The following is a 22,060-nucleotide window of genomic DNA, read 5'->3' as shown; positions in this document are numbered from 1 at the left end:
AAAGTTATCCTTGGGCTTCCCTGGTGGCGCAGTGGTTGAGAATCCGCCTGCCGATGCAGGAGACACGGGTTCGTGCCCTGGTCCGGGAAGATCCCACATGCCGCGGAGCAGCTAAGCCCGTGAGCCATGGCCGCTGAGCCTGTGCGTCCGGAGCCTGTGCTCCGCAACGGGAGAGGCCACAACAGTGAGAGGCCCGCATACCGCAAAAAAAAAAAAAAGTTATCCTTATAACAATAAGGAAAGACAGATAATATCACATCCATTTTATAGGTTGGGAAAAGCGAGATTCAGAGTTGTTATTTACAAGATCTCCGTATAGTGAATGAGGAAATGGAGTTTTCACCTAGTTCCCTAGGGTTCTTTTTATAATTAAAACTATCAAAGTCTGTTCTTCTTAATTTAGGTCCCATGTTCATGAGTTTTAAAGCCTAAACCCAGCTAATTCTAACTCACCATCTAATAAATGGTGAGAAGAGGAACACTTTAGCAGGGAAGGAGGAAGAAAAGTAAGGAGAGGGTAACTGCAAAGTCTGCAGACTGTTTCAAGGTCATTCTCCCAGGATCTGAAGGGGCATGCAGAAATACAATCCTGAGTCCCAGGCACAGATGAAGAATTGATTTTGCACAGCAATGTGCTCCCGTGTTGCTGGTTAGAAAAAAGGGCGTGAGTAGAAAAATGCAACAGAAGCCAGGTATCAGTCAGAGCTGTTGGTGGGTACCTAGTGAGTTCAGAAGCACATATACAACTAGGACAAGAGTGTGATGGGACAGGATTGCTGGAGAGAGTGATCTCTACTCTCCCTTCCCCCCACACATGTCCACATGCACTCACATGTATTCAAGACTAAACAGAACAAACGTTTCTTTGATATATAATCATTGTATGGCTTCACAGAGCTCATACCAGGAGCTCTGCCGTTTTTATTTGTTGTGTGCTTATGCTTGTTTTATGACTAGAATATTCGTTCTGTGTTGTCTTTGGAAGAATCCCTTTAAGTCCCTTTCTCCATTTTGTGAGTGTCAGTTTAGTTAAAACTAAATAAAATAATCCCTGAAGTCACTTAGCTAGACACACAGAAATAGCAGTAGATCACAATATGCTGAGACCATAAGGACGAGTAATGGCACCACCGAAAACCCCTCTGTGTTGTGGAACTCCCTCTCCTGCTCCGGGTTTCCATGTAGGTTACAGGACACGTGGCACTGTTGCCAAATTAGAGGAACTTAATCTCTTATTTCTTAGATGAAAGCGAATTATAAATAGAAATTTTAATATTTTTCTTTCATGTTCTAATAGATCATCCTGGTAGCTTTGGGATTGAAGAGAGTGGGTAAGAAAAAGAATCTCTCCACGTGCTCTGGAAGAGGGTCAACAAAGTTTTTCTATAGGGGGCCAAAGAGTAAGTATTTTGGCTTTGCAAGTCATATAGTTTAGCGCCCCTATACAATTTGGCACATTCATGTGAAACAGCCATAGGAAATACAGACACAAATGGGTGTGGGAGTGTTCTGGTAACTTTATTGACAAAAACAAATGCCGGGCCCAATTTTGCCTGTGGGCAGTTGTTCGCCAACTACTGATCTTAGAGTTTAGCCTACATCTCCACCCACCTTCTGTTTCTGCTCACGTGGCAGCTACATTTAAAAGATGGGACTGGGAAGTGTGAGAGTGACAACCATATCATAATTGCCCTCGTTGGTGGACTTTACTCTTGGTCATACTTATTTTTGAATCAACTTTATCTTTCCAGTATTCCTTTGGCATAGTAAGAGCACATATTCTGTCTTCACTTTACAGAGGGTGCAGAAAGTTTAAGTGGCTTGTATCAGGTGTCACCCTGCATCTCTAATATCTATATTGGAATATGACTCTCAGCCCTGTGTTTTTTTCAGTTGGACTATTCTTTCTAAAATGCATTCTTTAGAGAACAAAAGAAGATGGCTGGAGAAATAACCGAGAAGCAATTTTCATTATCTAAACCAAAAACAAGTAGTTAAGTAATAGCTTAAACAGAGTGGCTTCCCTACTTTCTTATCCCATCGAGACACCATAGGGGATCCCGTTCTTTATTGCTTTTCATGTATATTCCTGAGTTTTTTCTATGGTATATTTTTGGAAATGATGCATTGTAGGCAAATGAATACAGGGAGTTTTGGCTTTGTGCAGTACTGTGTTAACGGAAGCTTGTGCATGTTGGAAACAAGTCCTCTTTTTGCAAGGTTCCATGGTAACTGAGAGCAAATCAGTTATAAAAGAACTGTGCAAAAAAGAGGACTTGGTTTTGATATGCATGACCTCTGGTTAACAAGCACGGAACAAAATGAGGACTGCCTTAAGTAAATAAATAAGAATCCCATTTCCAAATGTCTGCATTTGCCATATAATTCCCTCTTTTGTGGTCATTAGGGGGAAACAAAGAAATCGCTGATTACAGTCATTTCCATTATCTGACATGTCATCAGCAAGGTTTCCTCATTATGCAATGTTAACAGTGTTGAGGTTACTTGAAACCAGTTCCAGGTCCAATTAGGAGGCCATCCCTGCTATCTGCATTCCAATTAAATGACATTGCCTGGAAATCAGAGAAAGAGTCTACTCTGTTTCCTTCCCTTGCTCAGAACTCATAAACACAGACTCAAAGAGTTTCCTTATCAGGTTTTTCTGGGTCATTTGGGTGAATTTATTAAACTCTTAAATCATGCTGAAAACAGGAAGGCGTTGGCCCCGAGATCTTCAGTAGGAACCAGGACCGGATGTATAGGACTTGCTCTGATGTTTTAGATAGTCCAAAATATACAGAAGAGAAAGCAGCCAATGAGGGGTCAGGAATCAGGGGAGTTGGTGAGGTGTAAAGGGAGTCTCACCACGTTACGGATTGCAGACCAGAGATAGGAAATCATGCTATCATGTCAGGCTGTATTTTAGGTAAAAAGCAGAGCTTAGCCCAGGCCTTCCTTTTTTCAAACCTCAATTATTGAAATCATTTTGTAGTTGACCTTCAGGTCTCAGAGCGCCCTCTTTCCCATCCATACCCCATATGATTGCAAATTTGCTTTGCCTTAGATACTCTTCTCACTGTCCTATTCCCTGCCAACAAAAGGAGAAAAAACAGGTCCCTACAACCCATCCCAGGAATCAATATAGCATTTCCATTCCTTTGGTCTATTTTTCATAGTTTGGTGCTATTTGACTTATCCTACCTTATCCCACTGGTTTTCAGTATGCATTCTTAGTAGAAATCAGGTCGTGCATTTCTTTGCCCTGTGCTCACATTCACTGCCATACATTTCCCACCTACCACATGCCTGTTTCCAATAAACTCTTTCCTCCCTCTCTCTGTCTCCCTCTCCCCTTCTCCCCTTCTCTCTCTCCCTTCCCTCTCTATTTAATAATAGTGAAGAAAGCACTTGGTGAAATATTAGAAGGTGATTTAAAAATCCGAATGGCTTTGTATATGTGATATTTATTCTTTTCAGAATAAATAAATAAATTAATTAATTAACTAACAAATAAATAAATCTGCATGTCAATTTAAATTGCATTACAATTAATTACAAAATCCATATGCCTTTTGGGTGCTGTTGTTGGTTTGTTTGTTTTCAACTTATAAAGGCAATGGTCACCTTAGCACAGGGCATTTCCTAAGGATTCATGAGCAGTTGCGGGTTAATGGCTATCAACTCTTCCCAGCTGGTCATCAATCCAAAGGAAGCATGGGAAGCAAGGTCATTAACTGTAGTAGCAACTTTTGGATATCAAATCCTTCCCTCCCTACCTTGCCAAGGACTTATGTTTAAGATGGACCTGTTAGATTTTCAAAAGCTTCTTTAGTTACTTGCCCTTTCATTAACCTGGACAGAAAATATATATAAATATTAATGTTAATGTACAAACACACGTAGAAAGACAAAAGAATAAATATTAGCCTCTGTGGACCAACAGGAGAATGTCATGAGGAGAAAAATCAATTTTCATATTTTGATTGAGTATAATTGGAAATGTTCACCCTCTTTTATTTGTTTTCCTTTTATTCCCTTTTTCAAACGGAAAGTCTAGAGAAAAACATTGTATTGTGCATCTTGAGAGGCTAAAACATGTGTCTAGTTTTTGCAATTCAACCTCATTCAACATGATTTTTTTTTTTTTTTTTTTTTGGCAGTGGGGTATTCTTATTGGGGCTTGGTTGTATTTGTTTTAATGGAATATTATTTGTTCTCATTCTTGTTATACAGTTGACTTTCACTAATAATACTAAGCATGATATTTTTTCCTTTGGCATCAGGCATGATTACCCAAAATATTCTAAGAGATAGATGAACACAGCAATTCACCTACACTATCTCCGTGTATTTTCCTTTGAGGAATAAACTATGGCAAAATGAAGGAAAGTTCTGGAGCAGAGAAGTTCCTGTTTCCTTTCTGTGGAGGAAGCTCTGGATCCCATTGCATTGTGCAGCATTCTGATTCTTACACTGACACAAATTCCTTAAAGAAATGACATGGAGGGACAAATTTTCACTGAGTACCAAGTTTAAGGTGTGTGACAAGGCTCATCATCAATAAAGAAGACCGCATTCCAAGATCTTTCCCAATGTACATTTGTCTGGAAGAATTTAGTCAAGACCTGGGTCTAGTCATTAGTTTTTTAATCTCAGAAATTTGATTTTGGTAGCTCATCATGGGAAGGGTGTAGTCACACTTACTAAACACATACGAAATAGAAAGTATAGAACAGAATGCCAATTTGCTAAACTGCAGCTAGAACTGTAACAAATCCTTCAAATACTTTAGTCTGTCAAATCTTTTTGTGTGAAATTTAAACTTTTTTGGAATCATAAATCTCTTTGAATATGTGGTGACAAAACCAGAGAATAATCTTCTTATAAAAATACACAATCACATTTATACGAAAATGTGCATATGATTTCAAAAGATTTGCAAATGGTTTGAAATCCATTCATGAATGTCTTAGGAACCCAGGGATTGAACTATGAATTTTCATGGAAAAGCAAATTATAATTAAATAAGGTGGCTGGTAAGAAATCAAACTAAGAAAATGTGATTGTATGATTCAAATTGCTTTAACATCAGATTATAATAGTCTGATGCATCAATCATTCTCCACAATTGGATTTCAACTGTCACCAGGACTAGACAAATAACAAGAAAAACAGCAGCAAGCATTCATACAGTATTGGTTGTGTACCAGGCACTGTTCTACATCCTTCTTTGTGTATTAACTCATGTATCCTCACAATAATAGAGTATATAAATCAAATTATCCAACCTATAGGCAGCTTTACAGACAAGTACTATACACATTTGAATCTTTGATTTTTAAAAAGTCTCTATATTCAATTAGTGTTCACTTAGTTATATAAGTAGTTGGTAATCTATACCAACCAACCTTTTCTTAAGCACATTTATTCTTCCTTCCTTCCTTCCTTCCTTCCTTTCTTCCTTCCTTCTTCCTCTCTCTTTCTCTCTCTCTCCCTCTCATTTAATACACAGATATTTAGTATATACCATGTGCCAGGTACTCTAATGTCATATTTAGGATACAGTTTATTGCTGGTAAGGATAGATTTTTACCCTAATCTATTGTTTCAATCACCCATTTTCATGCCGATCTTTGATAATCTACTTCTGCTCAATGTTAATTTATTTATAAGGTTTTTTTGGGGGGTTGGGAGGGCAAGAAGTTATTGTTGAGACCCCTCTTTACCATATATACTAATTGTGTACTATTTTTATTTTTTTGGTTTACATATGAGTCTTATCACTAGACCTTGATAAACTTAGCTAATCAACCTGACTCCTGACTATGAATTGAAATGTGAACTACTTTTCAGTACTGCAACTCAGCAAATATTTACTGAGTGCCTAGACATCATCCAGTTCCTGTCTTTAAGAAGCTTATGATTAACTAGATTGAATGCATTCCCAAACATTTGCACTCAAACACAGATTTGATAAATGCTGTAATCTTGACGTTACAGATCCTTAGGGGAAGGATGAATTAATACCGGCCAGTAAAACCAAAGAAAACCTAGTAGAAATGGTCTTTGTAAAATTGTCTCTGAATTTGGGTACAATTTTGAAAGAAAAATCAGGGTAGGACATTCCAAGGCATGGGAAAAACAGGAGTAAGTCTTTGAAGAGGAAAAGGAGGGAGCATATTTTTAGAATCGGAAACAGACTGCAGCCTAGACTGTACAATGGAGAACAGTGGGAGATAAGCCTGGGAGAGCAGTATGGCTCAGCATCGGGGAGTGTCTTACGGGTCGCACTAAGGCAGTAGTTTTCAAGAGGGCGAATTTGCGTCCCATGGCACATTGGCAATATCTGGAGACACTGTAGATTGTCACAATTGGGGCTGTTACTGGCATCTATTTGGTAGAGGATGCAAGAGATTTAGGCTTTATTCTGTAAGCACTGGGAAACCATCGTTGGGTTATGTTTTTTTTGGACAGTTATTGTCTAGGTCCCTGTGTGTTGTTACACAAAGTGTGCAAAGTGTTACTTGGCAAATCTCCCTCAGGAATAGTATAAAAAGAAAACACCAATTTTGGAGATAAGGAAACACGTTCATTAATCATTTGGTGGACCTTGAATCCAAGAAAAAAGAAAGAACATAAAGGAAAGGGAGAAAGTGAAGTTTTCATGCATTAGGAGGGCTCCAGCCTTAAAAATATTAGTGCAAAAGAGAATGCAGGTATTGTTACAAACAGGCACATTTCTGATCATTGGTACTGTCTGATTTCATTTCCTGAAGAGTGAAATATCAAGCAGTATATGGCACTTGAGGTTTTAAGCTTTTTTCCTTGGCTATGCATTTCACTAAACCAACAGAGCGAGCAACTATCATAAAAATGCAAACATAGCCCTGAACACCTCAAATCCCACCCTTTAATTCCAGAAACAAGTAGTCATCGATATTTCATTTCTTCGTAAAGAATCAAGCTCAGAACGTGAACACGATCAAAAGGATTCATAAACAGCCAGAACTACGCACTAGGTATGCTTATCTCTCCTGCATCATGTGAGGCTAAACAAGCAGGGAAAAAACAAATTACTTTTATTTTTAGCCTTGCCAAGTCCTTAGCTATATTTCTAGGTCTGCTTTCCTAACACGAAGTAGATTTGACTTTCTGTTGCTAAGACAAAGTTGGAGCTGCCACCGCCTACCCCAATACCTTGCCTAATCCATGCTGTTCTTTTCGATTGTGACGGAAGAATTAGACCTTTTTCACCCAAGGATTTTCTAATTAATGGTTCAAATGTGTTCTAGAAGCAGAAATGTGATGATCAAGAGACTCTTCCATTTTAAAGAAGATGTGAGGATGATTTGACTTTCGGTCTCTAAGAATTCTTGTTCTCTTCTCTAAGTGGTCTGACCTAACGGAGGGACCCGAAAGCTGAGTCAGGCCTCCTTAGTTCTGCAGTACATGTGGGTATCACGTGAAGCAAATCATGGAGACAGCTTAATGCATCATCTACTTGTAATTTTCAAGGCAATCGTGTTATTTTAGGCACATACAGCAGAGGGCATTGTCTGGCCAAACTTAAAACAGGGCTGCTATTGACAAGAACAGATAAAGAGAAAGAAATAAGGAAGGATTTTCCTTCCAAAAAAATAAAGAAAATTTAAAAAATAAGAATAAACAAAGAGAGCAAGAAGACAATGAAATGAACTTTATATTGCTTTGTTCTCTCCACCTTTTCTCTGTAGGAAGACATCTATGAAAATAACTAAAAACTGGACAAGGATCATTCCAGAAATTAATGAAATTTCTATTGTGTGAGTTGGACTCTACTAGATGCTAAGGATCAATTAGTAAATATGATATTATTTAGGTCCTCAGTGAGCATATAGCCTTAATTATCTACAAACTGCTTCCATCTGCTTGAACAACTCATGCATTCATTCGTGCATTTAACAAATGTTTGATGAGTATTTTTCTTGAAGAATATCACCAGAGTAGATAAGACGCTCCTCCAAGGAACTTACCATTCCACTCAGGTGAGACAGGCAGTAAGAAAGTAAACACTGAAATATATGAGGAAAGTATTAAATTAGAAGTACTCTGATGACAGTTAGAATGGTAATCTGATTGATGGTGTTGGAGGGTCTGCTTTAGGCTGGGTGATCAAGAAAGAGTCTTCTGAGAAAGTAAAATTGAAAGGGAGTCTCGAATGACAAGGAATATCAACCATGCAAAAACCAAAGGACAGGTGTTGCAGGCAGAAGGAACCTTCGTGCAAAGGTCCTGAGGAAAGAAAAGGCTTGGAGCATTTGAGGAACAAAGAAAATTCAATATGGTTGAAGGCAGAAGGCACAATGAAGAGAAGTTGAAAGATAAGAGAGATGAGGCAACTATCAGATAATCATATGTTGGAGGCCAAAACAGTTTACCTTTTGCTCTAAAAGGGTATGAGGTCAAAAGGAGCATTTGCAGCTGAAGAATGACGTGAACGTATTTATATTTGTAAACTTCGTTCTAGATGCTGTATTAAGAATTCATTGCGGTAAAGCAATTGCAAAAGTAAAGAAACAGGTGAGAGGGTATTTCAGTGGTCCAAGTTAGAAATGAAGATGATGAGGGAAAGTAGATAGATAACACTTATATTTTAATAGTAAAGTCAGTATTTTAATGAATAGGGTTGTGCTGAATGTAAGTAAAAGGAAAAGTCAAGGAAGAGCCTTACATTTTTGCCTTGAGCAATTGGATGTATGGTAATGGCATTTGGGAAGGTGCAGGGCAGGTTTGGGAATTTTCTTTCAGTACATGGTACACCATTTAATTCATATAATCCTCTCAATGTCTATTAATATTATCATCACTCCCACTTAGGAAGGTGCAGTTCAGAGAAAGCTGATTTACCAAAGATGGTTATGCCAGAGAATACTTGGCCAACCCTCTCACTCACCTCACCTTACTCTGAATCTGGCTTTTGTTCCACTAGGTTTTGCTGATATAGATTGGGTGTCTTTCGATGCTTCAACATTGTTTCAAGTTGGAAAGTACAGTACGTCCTCAGGAAACCCAAACTGAATGTGTGTTTCATAGTCTTTTTTGTATAATTTACAACGTGTACATGAGCAGCATTTGAGATCAAAAATGCATCTTTCCTTCCTTGTGCATCAGAGTTTCAAAAGTGATACCCTGCTCCCTCTGTGTAAACCGGTATTTTTTTTTTAAAAAAACATCTTTATTGGAGTATAACTCTTTTACGATAGTGTGTTAGTTTCTCCTTTACAACAAAGTGAATCAGTTATACACATACATATGTTCCCATATCTCTTCCCTCTTGCGTCACCCGCCCTCCCACCCTCCCTATCCCACCCCTCTAGGTGGTCGCAAAGCACAGAGGTGATCTCCCTGTGCTATGCGGCAGCTTCCCACGAGCTATCTATTTTACGTTTGGTAGTGTATACAAGTCCCTGCCACTCTCTCACTTCATCACAGCTTACCCTTCCCCCTCCCCATATCCTCAAGTCCATGCTCTAGTAGGTCTGTGTTTTATTCCCGTCCTACCACTAATCTCTTCATGACATTTTTTTTTTTCCTTAGAGTCCATATATATGTGTTAGCATATGGTATTTGTTTTTCTCCTTCTGACTTACTTCACTCTGTATGACACACTCCAGGTCCATCCACCTCATTACAAAGAACTCAGTGTCATTTCTTTTCATGGCTGAGTAATATTCCATTGTATATATGTGCCACATCTTCCTTATCCATTCGTCTGTGGATGGACACTTAGGTTGCTTCCATGTCCTGGCTATCATAAATAGAGCTGCAATGAATATTTTGTAAACCGGTATTTTTTAATGAGACTACATACAGAAGCTAATTTTGCCTTCACTGGCATTTCATGCTCTACAGGATTTCAACTAGGGATGATTAATTTGAAGCTATACATGTCTGAGTCGTCAGATAATCAGACTGAAGGTCCGTTCCATTCTGTTCTAGAGTAATGCTAGGGATGCCCATTACTGAAGTCATCTGACTTTTCCATCAACCACTCCTCTTTCCAATTTCTTTTATGCACAAGGATGGAGCCTTCCTAAAATAGTGCTCTCACCAATGTCTTTCCTGCTTAAGAGCCTAGAGTGTCTTCCTAAGTTTCTTTATTGAAGCAAATCCAAACTCTCCTGCCAGGCATTCAGTGCCCCTCAGTTGGGCCAACTTAATTATCTAAATTCTGCTGTATAAGTCTGCTGCTTCCATTAAGTCATTTTTCTTTTATTTCACGCTCCTCTTCTTTAACAAGTCATCTATGCCTTCCTCTACCACCTGCCTCAATGCAACGTTATATCCCTTTAAGGACCTACATAAAATCCCAAACCCTCTTCTTAAAATTTCTCTGATTATCTATGGCATTTAAATGTTTTATGGCATTTAAATATCGAATACACTGATTGACATTAGTACCTAGATACACATATGTACACTTTTTATTCTTGATAGGTACCTATGCATTTGTATTATAGCTCCAATAAGTTTATAAAGTTCTAGAAGGCATGGTCACCTTAGCTCTTTTCTATCCCTTCTTATACTCTCCAGAACGTAGCAACATGTTAGCCACTTGGGTTGTTATGGGTTTTTTTTACATTAATACATAGTTCTCTCCACTCACTGCTTTTTCTTATCTAATGATATTGTAATCTTGTCCCTTCTAAACACTAAACACATATATTCCTTTACTATAAGTTAGGTATGTCTTCTAGAAAAGTGAAAATGCAGATCCAGGTGGTTTTTCTTTCCTTAAAAATCAATTTTTTTTAAATCCTAACTTTTTCTAGAAACATTACAAGGTCAGTGTATATAGCCAAAGAGCCTCCTGTTGACTTGACAGGTTCAGTACCCAGGTTACAGCCATTTAAGCCTTGTATCACTTCCATTACATTTGCCTTGAGGGTCAGCCCTGGGCGTATTTACAAAAATTTTCTTTCTCTGTAAATGTGCAGAGCCATATATTCCTGCATGAGGGGAGGAAAGCTCAACAGATTTGCAAAACTGGGTTTCGAATGGGAAAAAATAATGAACTATATTAGGAAATAGTTGTAAAATAAATTTGATTTGGGGGGTGAGCCATCTTTGATAAGATGTTATTTAATGTGTTGTTCTTCCTTTTCCTGTGTATTCTAGCACTCTTTAAAATTTAAAGAGCTATCCAGAGAAATGATTGCAATAGAAAGCCTTCTTAGCAAGGTGGGGATGAGCCTCGCCTCCTTTCTTATAATCAAATCATTTTACCTCATCTTACTTTGTTCTGTTTGGTAGGTCTCAGGTATATAATGGTATAAGAAATCAGAATGTTTCTGTCTTATTTGCCTTTTCTTTGCTCTTGGTTTGGGGAAGGGGGAGATAGCGAGAAATAGAGAGAGGAGAATGACTATGAAAGCATCAGGTAGGTCTGGCTGTAAGTAACCAGAAAAATGATGAACTGTTTATACTATAAGGAATTGATTATTACACATAATAATAAAATACAGAGGAAAAACTGTTACAGGATTCATTTATTTAGCTGCTTGACACAATATCAGAAATGCAAATTCTTCCCTTCTTTCCATGTTTTCCTTCCTTAGCACATCAGCTCTGTCCTCAGGCTGCCTCCTCTCTTGGCCACAAGATGGCTGCAGCAACTCTCTGTATCTTATACCCGCAACAATACCCAGAAACAGAACAAAGAACTACTCCTTCCCCTTGTCTTTCTTCATATTAGTGGGAGAAAAAAAAAAAAAATCCCAGAACCCCATCAGCTGACCTCTCATCACATCTCATTGGCCAAATTGTGTCACATGCCCAGACCTGATCAGTCTCTGGCAATAGGAATGGTACAACCAATGTTTATTTAGACAAGAACTCAGCAAACTATAGTCCAAAGGTTAGTCCACCATCTGTTTTTGAATGCCCTGTGAGCTGAGAATGTTTTGGAATTTTTAAATAGTTGAAAAAAAAATTTAAGGAAATTTTGAGACATATGAAAATTATATACAGTTCAAATTTCAGTGCTCATAAATAGCTTAACTGGAACATAGCGGTGCACATTCTTTACCTTTGTCTAGAACTACTTTCAAGCTACAGTGGCAGAGTAGAGTAGTTGCTACTGGAGATCATATGGCCTATAAAGCCTCAACTATTTACTGTCTGGCCCTTTACAGAAAAAGTTTGCCTAGTCCTATAGCTTAAACCAAATTCTATTAACTCATCAAGTTTGGGCCAGCCTCTCCCAAAGCAGATAATATAGTTTTTTTTTTGTTGTTGTTGTTTTTTTAGGATGAAAGTCAATCTTCCTTAACAAAATTTTCCGGGGAAAGAGTATGCGAGTAGGATGTTGGGTTGGCAACAAATTCAGAGAGAGACAGACAGACAGACAGAAAGATTAGAGTTCAAGCATATTTTAGGTGAATAACTCATTTTTAGTTCTGTTTAAAAAGTTGATTCTGAAATGTCACCAACACGAACTGTTGGTAAGACAGAGCTGAGTTTTTTGCTTACTAAGGGGAAGCACCACCCCACAGAGGTCCAGGAGAGTCTATGGGTGGAGTGGTGAAGATTAAGCCAGAATTTGAGAACTGGAAGTTTGATTTTTAGGAGAATTGTTCAATGTGGGAACTTGATGAGGATCAGGTAAGAATTATGATCCAACGATCCAGGAGTGGAGAAAACACCGCAGTGAAGCAGAAGATTCAAAACATCCTAGAGCACAGACTTCGGTTAATGCTTTCCCTGAAAGAGTTGATCTATCTTTGGGCAAGTTTCTCTAAGGACAATGAAATTGCTTTGGCAGGAGAATTTCAGAAGAGGATAGAGATGCTGATAGAGACCATGGCAGAGCTAAGTCAATTTGATGTTGATGGTGAGGTATGGTGTGGAGGTCTCAGTCTCCTTTCTAAATGTGGGGTTTTGCTTCTCAATGTTTAGGGAGGTTTGTTGCAGATACATATGATTGTGAGTATGGTCTGTTGAGATGGGAGGGCTGATTGTGGTTAACTAAATGTATCTTTCTCCCACCTCTGCCTGCAAACTAGTTCCATTGTCTAGACAACAGTCTATGCTGACTTAGCAATGAAAATGTGCTAAATAAAGCATCTCCATGAGCTGCTCTCCCTTCTGCAGTGCCTTTTGTGTCTTTCAGTGCACTGAAGCATGGGTAAGGAAAGAAGAAAGGTCTGTTGACAAAAAGTCAGGATATCCTCTGGGACAAGTCTAAAAGTATTATAGTTTAATTCAAAACCCACACAGATCCATTTGCAAATAAATGCTATGAGATGACATCGTAATGGAAGTGTGTACCTTTAAATTGATTTCCTTTTGATGTGATAAAAACATCTTCTGAAAGAGATGTTGAAACCTGGCTTTTGATGGAATGTAACATAATTTAGATTTTAAAAGAGAAAACCTTTTGTTGATAGTAGATTACTTGATTCAGCACAAGTACCAAGCTTTATTTGCTGCAGGTTAAAAATTAGCTTTGAACCAACTATAATTCATAAATTGTTACTTATGACTGATTTACAGGCAATCTCATTAATTGCAATAGCAAAAAGACCTTGAAGTAAGCAAGAAATAAAACAACCCGGGAACTGAAAACGGGGAGATGCATATACTCTACAATTAAGAGCAATGTATCATATTTCGGTATGTTTTACTGATAGTACGTTTCTGATAATTTACTGATAGTATGTTTCTGGTCATTTCAGTTCATCCTTACCAGAACTTTGAATAATAAATATTAGTGTTATTCCTATCTTATATAAGAGGAAGAAGCTCCCATCACTTTTTATTTTAAAATGTGGTAAATATTTATTACTTATTATGAGCCAGTAACTTTATCTGTATTATGTGACCGTGCTAACAAAAGCCTTTTGAGTAAGTAACTGTTGTTTCCCTTTTACAGATGCGGAAAGTAAGCTATAGACAGGTGAAGTAACTTTCCCAGTTGTAGGATCACGGGGGTTCAAGCAGGCATATAAATTCAGAGTCTTCATGAGCCTTTTCCCTGACAACCGGACATGGCTGCTTTTGTTATTTCATATTTTAAAGGGATAAAGGTAGCAAATGGCAGAATAAGGACTTATCTTTTTCACTTTTGTGCTATTTGCAGTCAACCAGTTATTTTGACCTCTGTTGCCAGAGACCCTAGGATTCTAGAGAGAGTCAAGGGGTGGGATTTGGAGGAGGGATGGAGGAGTAGGGCCCTATGACCCCAATCCTAAAAGCGTCTATCAATTAATATATTAGAGATTTTATGTGCTGTTCTTCTTTCTTTCTTTAAAACAAAATTCCCACTTACCTTCAGCAGTGTGTTTTGGGGAAAGGGGAACATATGCAATGAAAATACTGAATCACATGAATGAAAAATTTTCGGTGGCCACGATCACTGGCAATTTAAATAAGATTCTACTTAAAATGGAAATCTACAAGGGTTTTTAAGGTTGTGTTTAAATTTACAATGAAAGATAACTTCTAATCTAACTCGGGGTGAGAAGCCTGCCAGCCACATTGTTGTGGTATGAATAATTTCAGTGGGTTCTGGAACACAGGAACTATCCCAGTTGCCTGGTTTCTAGCCCTGGGATGATGAGGGCAGAGAGATAGTGGCTCAAGTGCAAAGAGCCCTGTAAAAACTGATAAAGGAAATGGTTGGGGTACTGGTTTCATAATGGTTGATTTGAATATGAAAGGCATGCCTGTGGGCCCATCCTTTACCGTCTCTAGGAATTAGCTAGCCCTCGGAGGGGCAGTCTCTCCAGGATAGGCAAAGCCCCATATCAAAACATCAGAAAATACAGAAAATAAAAGGCATGATTAATACATTGGTACACATCACTATGCCAGGTACTGTGTTGTCGGGAGGCTAAGAAGAGACGATGAGACATGGCCTCTGTCCTCAGGGGGCTCACAAGCTAGTGCAGGAAACAGACCCAGGGACAAAAGATCATAGTACTGAATGGTGTGAGAAGTCAACCTAGAGCTGCGAGAGCCCGGAGAAAGGCAGCAAGTCAGTTCGCCACAGAAGGCTGGAAGAAACAGTAACAACTCAGCACCTAGTGGTCAAATTTCTTTGCTGCCATAGGGAGGGAGACCAAAACAAGCCTCTGAAGCCAGAAAACATCTAGGACTTTGAACCTCACCTTCTTGAGATGCAGGTCCTTTTCTGCGGTTCTGTGAATGTGGGTGTATATTTAAGGGCTGCTGATGGCAGATACCTTTACTGAGTGAAGAATCTCTTTTTATAGGAAAAGAGCCTCTTCTCTGTCTTGTGTACTCTATGAAGATGTAGTTATTTACAAATGCTAATTAACATTGAGAATCTCACCACTGGTAGACGGGTTATACTCCTAAAGAGGAGACAGACAGCCCTTCTCTCCTCAAGACCTTGGGTGGTAGGCATGGGAGAGATGACCAGGAAACTCCACTCGCCTCTGGAATTGACTTTTCTCTAAGGCTCACTTGGAGCAGCTGGAGGGTCTTCCTAATTTTTCTCCTTGCGGCTGGTTTCTTCCAAAACTTTTCTGTCTCCGTGTTAATCTAACATTCTCATTCTTAAAAACAAAGCTGATGATAGCATTTCTTTGTATAAAGAGAATATGTCACCTGTAGGATAAAACGGGGACTCTTAAGTTTGACATAACCAACTCTTCAGTCTGGACCCAAATCTCATGCCAGCTTCTTTCCCATTCTTTTCCCCAGGCTTTCCATTCTCCCACCACAGAGGAATTGTTATGGTTCTTTGGTTTTACTAGCATCCTTCATGTTTCCTTGTCTTAGCTCAGTCTGGATCGTCTGCTCTTCTTTCTTTTCTTTACCAATTTCTTTTACAAAATCTAGATCAGATGACTCTCCTCTTTGAAAATCCCCTGATTTACCAGCACAGATTGAGTTACTCTGACTTCAGTGCCCTCCGACCCATGTGGCTTGGTCTCAGAGCAATGAACATACATTATTTTGTATCATCTGTTTGCCTATCTGTCTTACCTTCTGAATTATAATTCCCTCAAGGGTGAGAATTATGTTCCTCACCTTTGTATGCTCAGTACTTAGCAAAATATCTGGCTAAGGGAAACAACAATAGTAGTAATAATAATAATATCTAATATTATTGAGTTCTTTACATATGGAAGGCATTATTCTAAGCCCTTATGAACATTAACTAATTTTATTCTGACAATAACACTAAGGGTTATGTAATTATGTCATTCCCATTTTGCAAGTAAGATTGAGCCATGGAGAGGATAAGTAACCTGCCCAAGGTGACACATAATAAATACTAAATTATTGTCTTAGTGCCTTTTTGAATTGGATATGGTGAGCCTCCACACTTTTTTTTCTTCCCAGGAGATTCAAAGAAGAGACATTGTATATCGAGATGAGAAATTTGGGAGAAGTCATTTCACAGGTGCCCAATCCATGATAAGCCAGTTGAGTGGGGTATATACTGGGTAACACAAGCTTTGGAATTCCTCTTTGTGCCAGAGAGTTGCAGAAAGTGAGTTGCTTTATTTCCTTCCCAGAAATCTACTTAAAATCAGTAAGAGTAGGGACATAAGACGTATATAATACAGTTATACTAAGATTTTTTCTGTGCATAAACATTATGTTTCACGGGGTGTGATTTAATTTTTGGTATATCTACCTATAGGTAGCAGTTGGCTCTGTTGTCATGAGTTTTTGTATATGAACATCTCTAAAAATTTATGTATACTTGTGCATGTCATTATTTCAGTGTATTTTCACAGGCACCATATGATAAGTTGCCAGTGTTTACAGCTCAGGTCATCCCCAAAGGAAAGGTATTTTAACAAAATTAATTGTGAAAAATATTTTGCTTTTGCCATCATTCTTGCAGAAACTTTTTCATGGAGTTCTTGAGATCATATTCTCCTGGACCGATGAGCTGACCGTCTAAGCCCTGGTTCTGGACTTACTAACCATGTGACTGCATGCATATTACTTCCCCTACTATTAAATTTCTTCAACTTGAAAATGGAGTCTATAACAGTTCCTTCCTCAGAGGAGTGCTGTAAGGATAAGAAAGGATCAGGGAGAGGGCTTCCCTGGTGGCGCAGTGGTTGAGAGTCCGCCTGCTGATGCAGGGGACACAGGTTCATGCCCCGGCCCGGGAAGATCCCACATGACGTGGAGCGGCTGGGCCCGTGAGCCATGGCAGCTGAGCCTGTGCGTCCGGAGTCTGTGCTCCGCAACGGGAGAGGCCACAACAATGAGAGGCCCGTGTACCTCAAAAAAAGAAAAAAAGAAAGGATCAGCGCATGCAGCCTGTGCAATTACAAAGGGCCCCATACTCCGAAGGGCCCATGCTTGGCTTCATGCCCTACTGTAACTGATTTGAAATTCTTAATAATTTTTAACAAGACATCCCACGTTTTCATTTTGCCTTGAGCCCTGCAAGTTATGTAGCCATTCTTGGATAAGATTGTTTGTGAAGTCCATAGCCTGTGGTGCCTGGCACATAGACTAATGCTCAATAAAACGCCAGCTATTAATAATTTTGCAAGGAATTTTTCGTTTATTGGTATAGCCCCCACCCTAATTTTATTTTCTGAACTTTTCCAATCTGCTCTGGACATTGTGCCTAATTGTGGGGTACATTTCATATGTCCTCATGCATTCAGGTCAGACCTGGTTGATAAACGCTACAGTAAGGCCCTCTACCTCCTTCTTCCATTTCTCTGTGATTGTACATCTGCTGGAATATTGGCTGTGGATGGCTGCTAACTCAAAGTACAAAAACACTTCTCCATAAATATGAGCCACACCGCTTAATAAATGACACTACATACAGTGACTCCAGAAAGACATCTGGGGGAGATCTAATACTCTTTTTTGCTCTCATTGTATTACAGATTATTTGAACTCCAGAAGGACCAACACCAGATAAATTATGAATGTTGAACAAGATGACCTTACATCCACAGCAGATAATGATAGGTCCTAGGTTTAACAGGGCCTTATTTGACCCCCTGCTTGTGGTGCTGCTGGCTCTTCAACTTCTTGTGGTGGCTGGTCTGGTGCGGGCTCAAACCTGCCCTTCCGTCTGCTCCTGCAGCAACCAGTTCAGCAAGGTGATTTGCGTTCGGAAAAACCTACGTGAGGTTCCAGATGGCATCTCCACCAACACCCGGCTGCTGAACCTCCATGAGAACCAAATCCAGATCATCAAAGTGAACAGCTTCAAACACTTGAGGCACCTGGAAATCCTACAGTTGAGTAGGAATCATATCAGAACAATTGAAATTGGGGCCTTCAATGGTCTGGCAAACCTCAACACCCTGGAACTCTTTGACAATCGTCTTACAACCATCCCAAATGGAGCTTTTGTATATTTGTCTAAACTGAAGGAGCTCTGGTTGCGAAACAACCCCATCGAAAGCATCCCTTCTTATGCTTTTAACAGAATCCCTTCTTTGCGGCGGCTGGACTTAGGGGAATTAAAAAGGCTTTCGTATATCTCAGAAGGTGCCTTTGAAGGTCTGTCCAACTTGAGGTATTTGAACCTTGCCATGTGCAACCTCCGAGAAATCCCTAACCTCACGCCGCTCATAAAACTAGATGAGCTGGATCTTTCTGGGAATCATCTGTCTGCCATCAGGCCTGGCTCTTTCCAGGGGTTGATGCACCTTCAAAAACTGTGGATGATACAGTCCCAGATTCAAGTGATTGAACGGAATGCCTTTGATAACCTTCAGTCACTGGTGGAGATCAACCTGGCACACAACAATCTAACATTACTGCCTCATGACCTCTTCACACCCTTGCATCATCTAGAACGGATACACTTACATCACAACCCCTGGAACTGTAACTGTGACATACTGTGGCTCAGCTGGTGGATAAAAGACATGGCCCCCTCCAACACAGCGTGCTGTGCCCGGTGTAACACCCCTTCCAATCTGAAAGGCAGGTACATTGGAGAGCTTGACCAGAATTATTTCACATGCTATGCTCCCGTCATTGTGGAGCCCCCGGCAGACCTCAATGTCACTGAAGGCATGGCAGCTGAGCTGAAATGTCGGGCCTCCACGTCCCTGACTTCTGTATCTTGGATTACTCCAAATGGAACAGTCATGACACACGGGGCATACAAAGTGCGGATAGCCGTGCTCAGCGATGGCACGTTAAACTTCACGAATGTAACTGTGCAAGATACAGGCATGTACACATGTATGGTGAGTAATTCTGTTGGAAATACCACTGCTTCGGCCACCCTGAATGTTACTGCAGCAAACACTACTCCCTTCTCGTACTTTTCAACCGTCACAGTAGAGACTATGGAACCTTCTCAGGATGAGGCAAGGACCACAGATAACAATGTGGGTCCCACTCCGGTGATCGACTGGGAGACCACCAACGTGACCACCTCTCTCACGCCACAGAGCACAAGGTCAACAGAAAAAACGTTCACCATCCCCGTGACTGATATAAACAGTGGGATCCCGGGAATCGATGAAGTCATGAAGACTACCAAAATCATCATTGGCTGTTTCGTGGCCATCACGCTCATGGCTGCAGTGATGCTGGTCATTTTCTACAAGATGAGGAAGCAGCACCATCGGCAAAACCATCATGCCCCAACGAGGACTGTTGAAATCATTAATGTGGATGATGAGATTACAGGAGACACACCCATGGAAAGCCACCTGCCCATGCCTGCTATTGAGCATGAGCACCTCAACCACTACAACTCTTACAAATCTCCCTTCAACCACACAACAACAGTTAACACAATAAATTCAATACACAGTTCAGTGCATGAACCGTTATTGATCCGAATGAACTCTAAAGACAATGTCCAAGAGACTCAAATCTAAAACATTTCCAGTTATGAGAAACAAACAATCAAAAAAACAAAGACAGTTTATTAAAAATGACACAAACGACTGGGCTAAATCTACTGTTTCAAAAAAGTGTCTTTACAAAAAAAAAAAACAAAAAAGAAAAGAAATTTATTTATTAAAAATTCTATTGTGATCTAAAGCAGACAAAATTATGTGTATTCCTCAGAACCTGTTTTTGCTGCACTTATTTACTAGTTTCCCACATCTTGTCCCTGCCTTTCCCAATCGCCATATTTTTCATAGGAGATCTCTATTCCCTAAAGAACTGGTCTAGGAAATTTTGTAAGAATTCTGTTACACTTTGAGATTTTTATGGTGAATTCTAGTGGTGAGATCCAGTCTATTTTGTCTTTCTTTTTTTTTTTTTTTTTTACTCTGTCTTTTCTTTTCCCCCCTCATGCCCTTATGAAGTAGTCCAATGGGGAATGCAATATTAGAAATAGATTTTTAAGAGAGAACAAGGAAAAAATGCAAGATCTTATATTTTTCATGTAATGACCTGTTCTGTATTTATGAGGAGGACCATTCAATGGAAAACAAAAAGTAAGCAAACAACAGATTAATTTACATATGAGCATCTATAAAACCCATGATCTTTTAAACAAATCTAGAACCCGAATTTGTAGTTCAAAAGCTAAAAATAAGATTATAAATAAAATATTGTTGGTTTTTCTGTACCTGGACACAACTCATTTGTAGTATGGCTCAAATGTGAGAAACTTGAAGGTAATTAGATTTCCTACTTTCTAAGAAAGATAATATTATAGTAATCTCCAATCACAGCACCAATCTCTACAGGGTCCTGTTTCATTGGATGACTTGAGCTTTTGATCTATATTCAGGGATGCTGTGGTGTTTTTTTCCTTCTCACTAGGGTCACCCTTTGTAGAATGCTCAGATTAAAAAATGATGATTTTGTGAAGTAAATTCAATTCCACTTGAAGGAAAGTTTCAGTATAATTTATTCTCTGTCTCCTAAATAAAATTCTGCTGGCTAAATGAAGTGCAACCACAGAATGCAAAGGTACACTAAATTATCCAAGTTGAAAAATCATTTTTGGTGCTGAGTGTCAGCAAACTCAGTTATTAAAGACCTCCTATGTGTTAAACAGTGATGTTAGTCTGTGGACACACTATTAACAAGACCTGGTTTCTGATTTTGAATCACTCGCAATCTATATAATATGATTAAAGAAATATCAGTTTATTACTGGGGGCTAGCTTTAATTTTACTGTTAGGTGGAAGGCTGAAAACCAGGACCTTAGAGTTTCAAAATATCAAGTTACTGTTATTACCAAAACCTCCTCATGGTTTCTTTCATCCTTCTGGAAGAGCTGACTCTCTTCTACCAAATGCAGATTGTAAGGCTGTAAAGAAGTGTATGGATTTGTTGTGACAGATGGATGCTTACCAAGAAGTGGTGATGCTAATACACTGGTAATTCACTAAAGGTACTTCAAGAAACTGGAGGAATTTTTTGGTATGAAACATACACTAGCTTCCAAGTTAAAAAAGAACTTTCTGATATTTTAATATAGTATGTGTCTGACTTCTGTCTCTATCTATGTGAAGCATAGTGAAAATATACATCTCTTATTACTGGCCCTTGAAAACTGCCACCTCATTGGTGAGACAAGAGTTGACTAAGCTAGGGAAAACTTCAGCTCCTGATGAATGAGCAGCTTGGATACCCACACATAACTCTGTAGGCTGGACCTCACACCAGGGTTTTGTGATCTCCAGGTGTGAAAAAACCAATCATTACTAGCAAAATAGGTCAGAGAACTGGGAGGAAGAGACAGCAAATGAATGAGACCACATAAGGATCTTGCCTCGATTTTTTGATCACCATTCTTTAGGGGCTTTTTTCTCCCTCATTTCCTACCTCCCTTTGTTAGGAACACAGTTCACATTTGCTTTTACTGTGGAGAAGACTCAAGAAAAGGGAAAGCCCATACTGGCTGTCATTTGTCAAGCTATTCAGTATTGAATGTACTTAATGTATTTCTAAGCTGTAGATCAGCTTAGAAACCAACCAACCAAACAACTCACCAAGGAATATCTAGTGCTAATGCAAAGAAGACTGGTATAAATCCGTAAGGGACAGAATCCTGCCTTCTTTATTTGGTGTGTGCTCTCCAAGCTCTGTCTTTGCTGATTGTAAGCCTTCTTTCATTGGAACTTATAA

The 22,060-nt window shown here is 39.2% G+C and overlaps 1 protein-coding gene across 27 annotated transcripts in view; it reads left to right on the top strand.

Annotated features, from left to right (window-relative positions):
* Positions 1-20,785, top strand: part of LRRC4C (leucine rich repeat containing 4C) — a 1,217,033-nt gene extending 1,196,248 nt beyond the window's left edge. For 15 of the 27 annotated variants that reach the window (XM_067037022.1, XM_067037003.1, XM_067037011.1 and 12 more), the window contains 2 exons: positions 16,354-16,504; positions 17,880-20,785. In XM_067037022.1, the coding sequence (XP_066893123.1) occupies positions 17,922-19,844 (1,923 nt within the window). In that variant the 5' untranslated portion in view covers positions 16,354-16,504; positions 17,880-17,921 and the 3' untranslated portion in view covers positions 19,845-20,785. The remainder of the gene's footprint in view (positions 1-16,353; positions 16,505-17,879) is intronic. The other 12 variants (XM_067037027.1, XM_067037019.1, XM_067037026.1 and 9 more) reach the window with 1 other exon arrangement.
* Positions 20,786-22,060: the final 1,275 nt, after the last annotated feature.

The sequence above is a fragment of the Kogia breviceps genome, chromosome 7 (genome assembly GCF_026419965.1).
Source record: "Kogia breviceps isolate mKogBre1 chromosome 7, mKogBre1 haplotype 1, whole genome shotgun sequence".
NCBI lineage: Eukaryota > Metazoa > Chordata > Mammalia > Artiodactyla > Physeteridae > Kogia > Kogia breviceps.
This window is presented reverse-complemented; position numbering and strand designations above follow the sequence as displayed.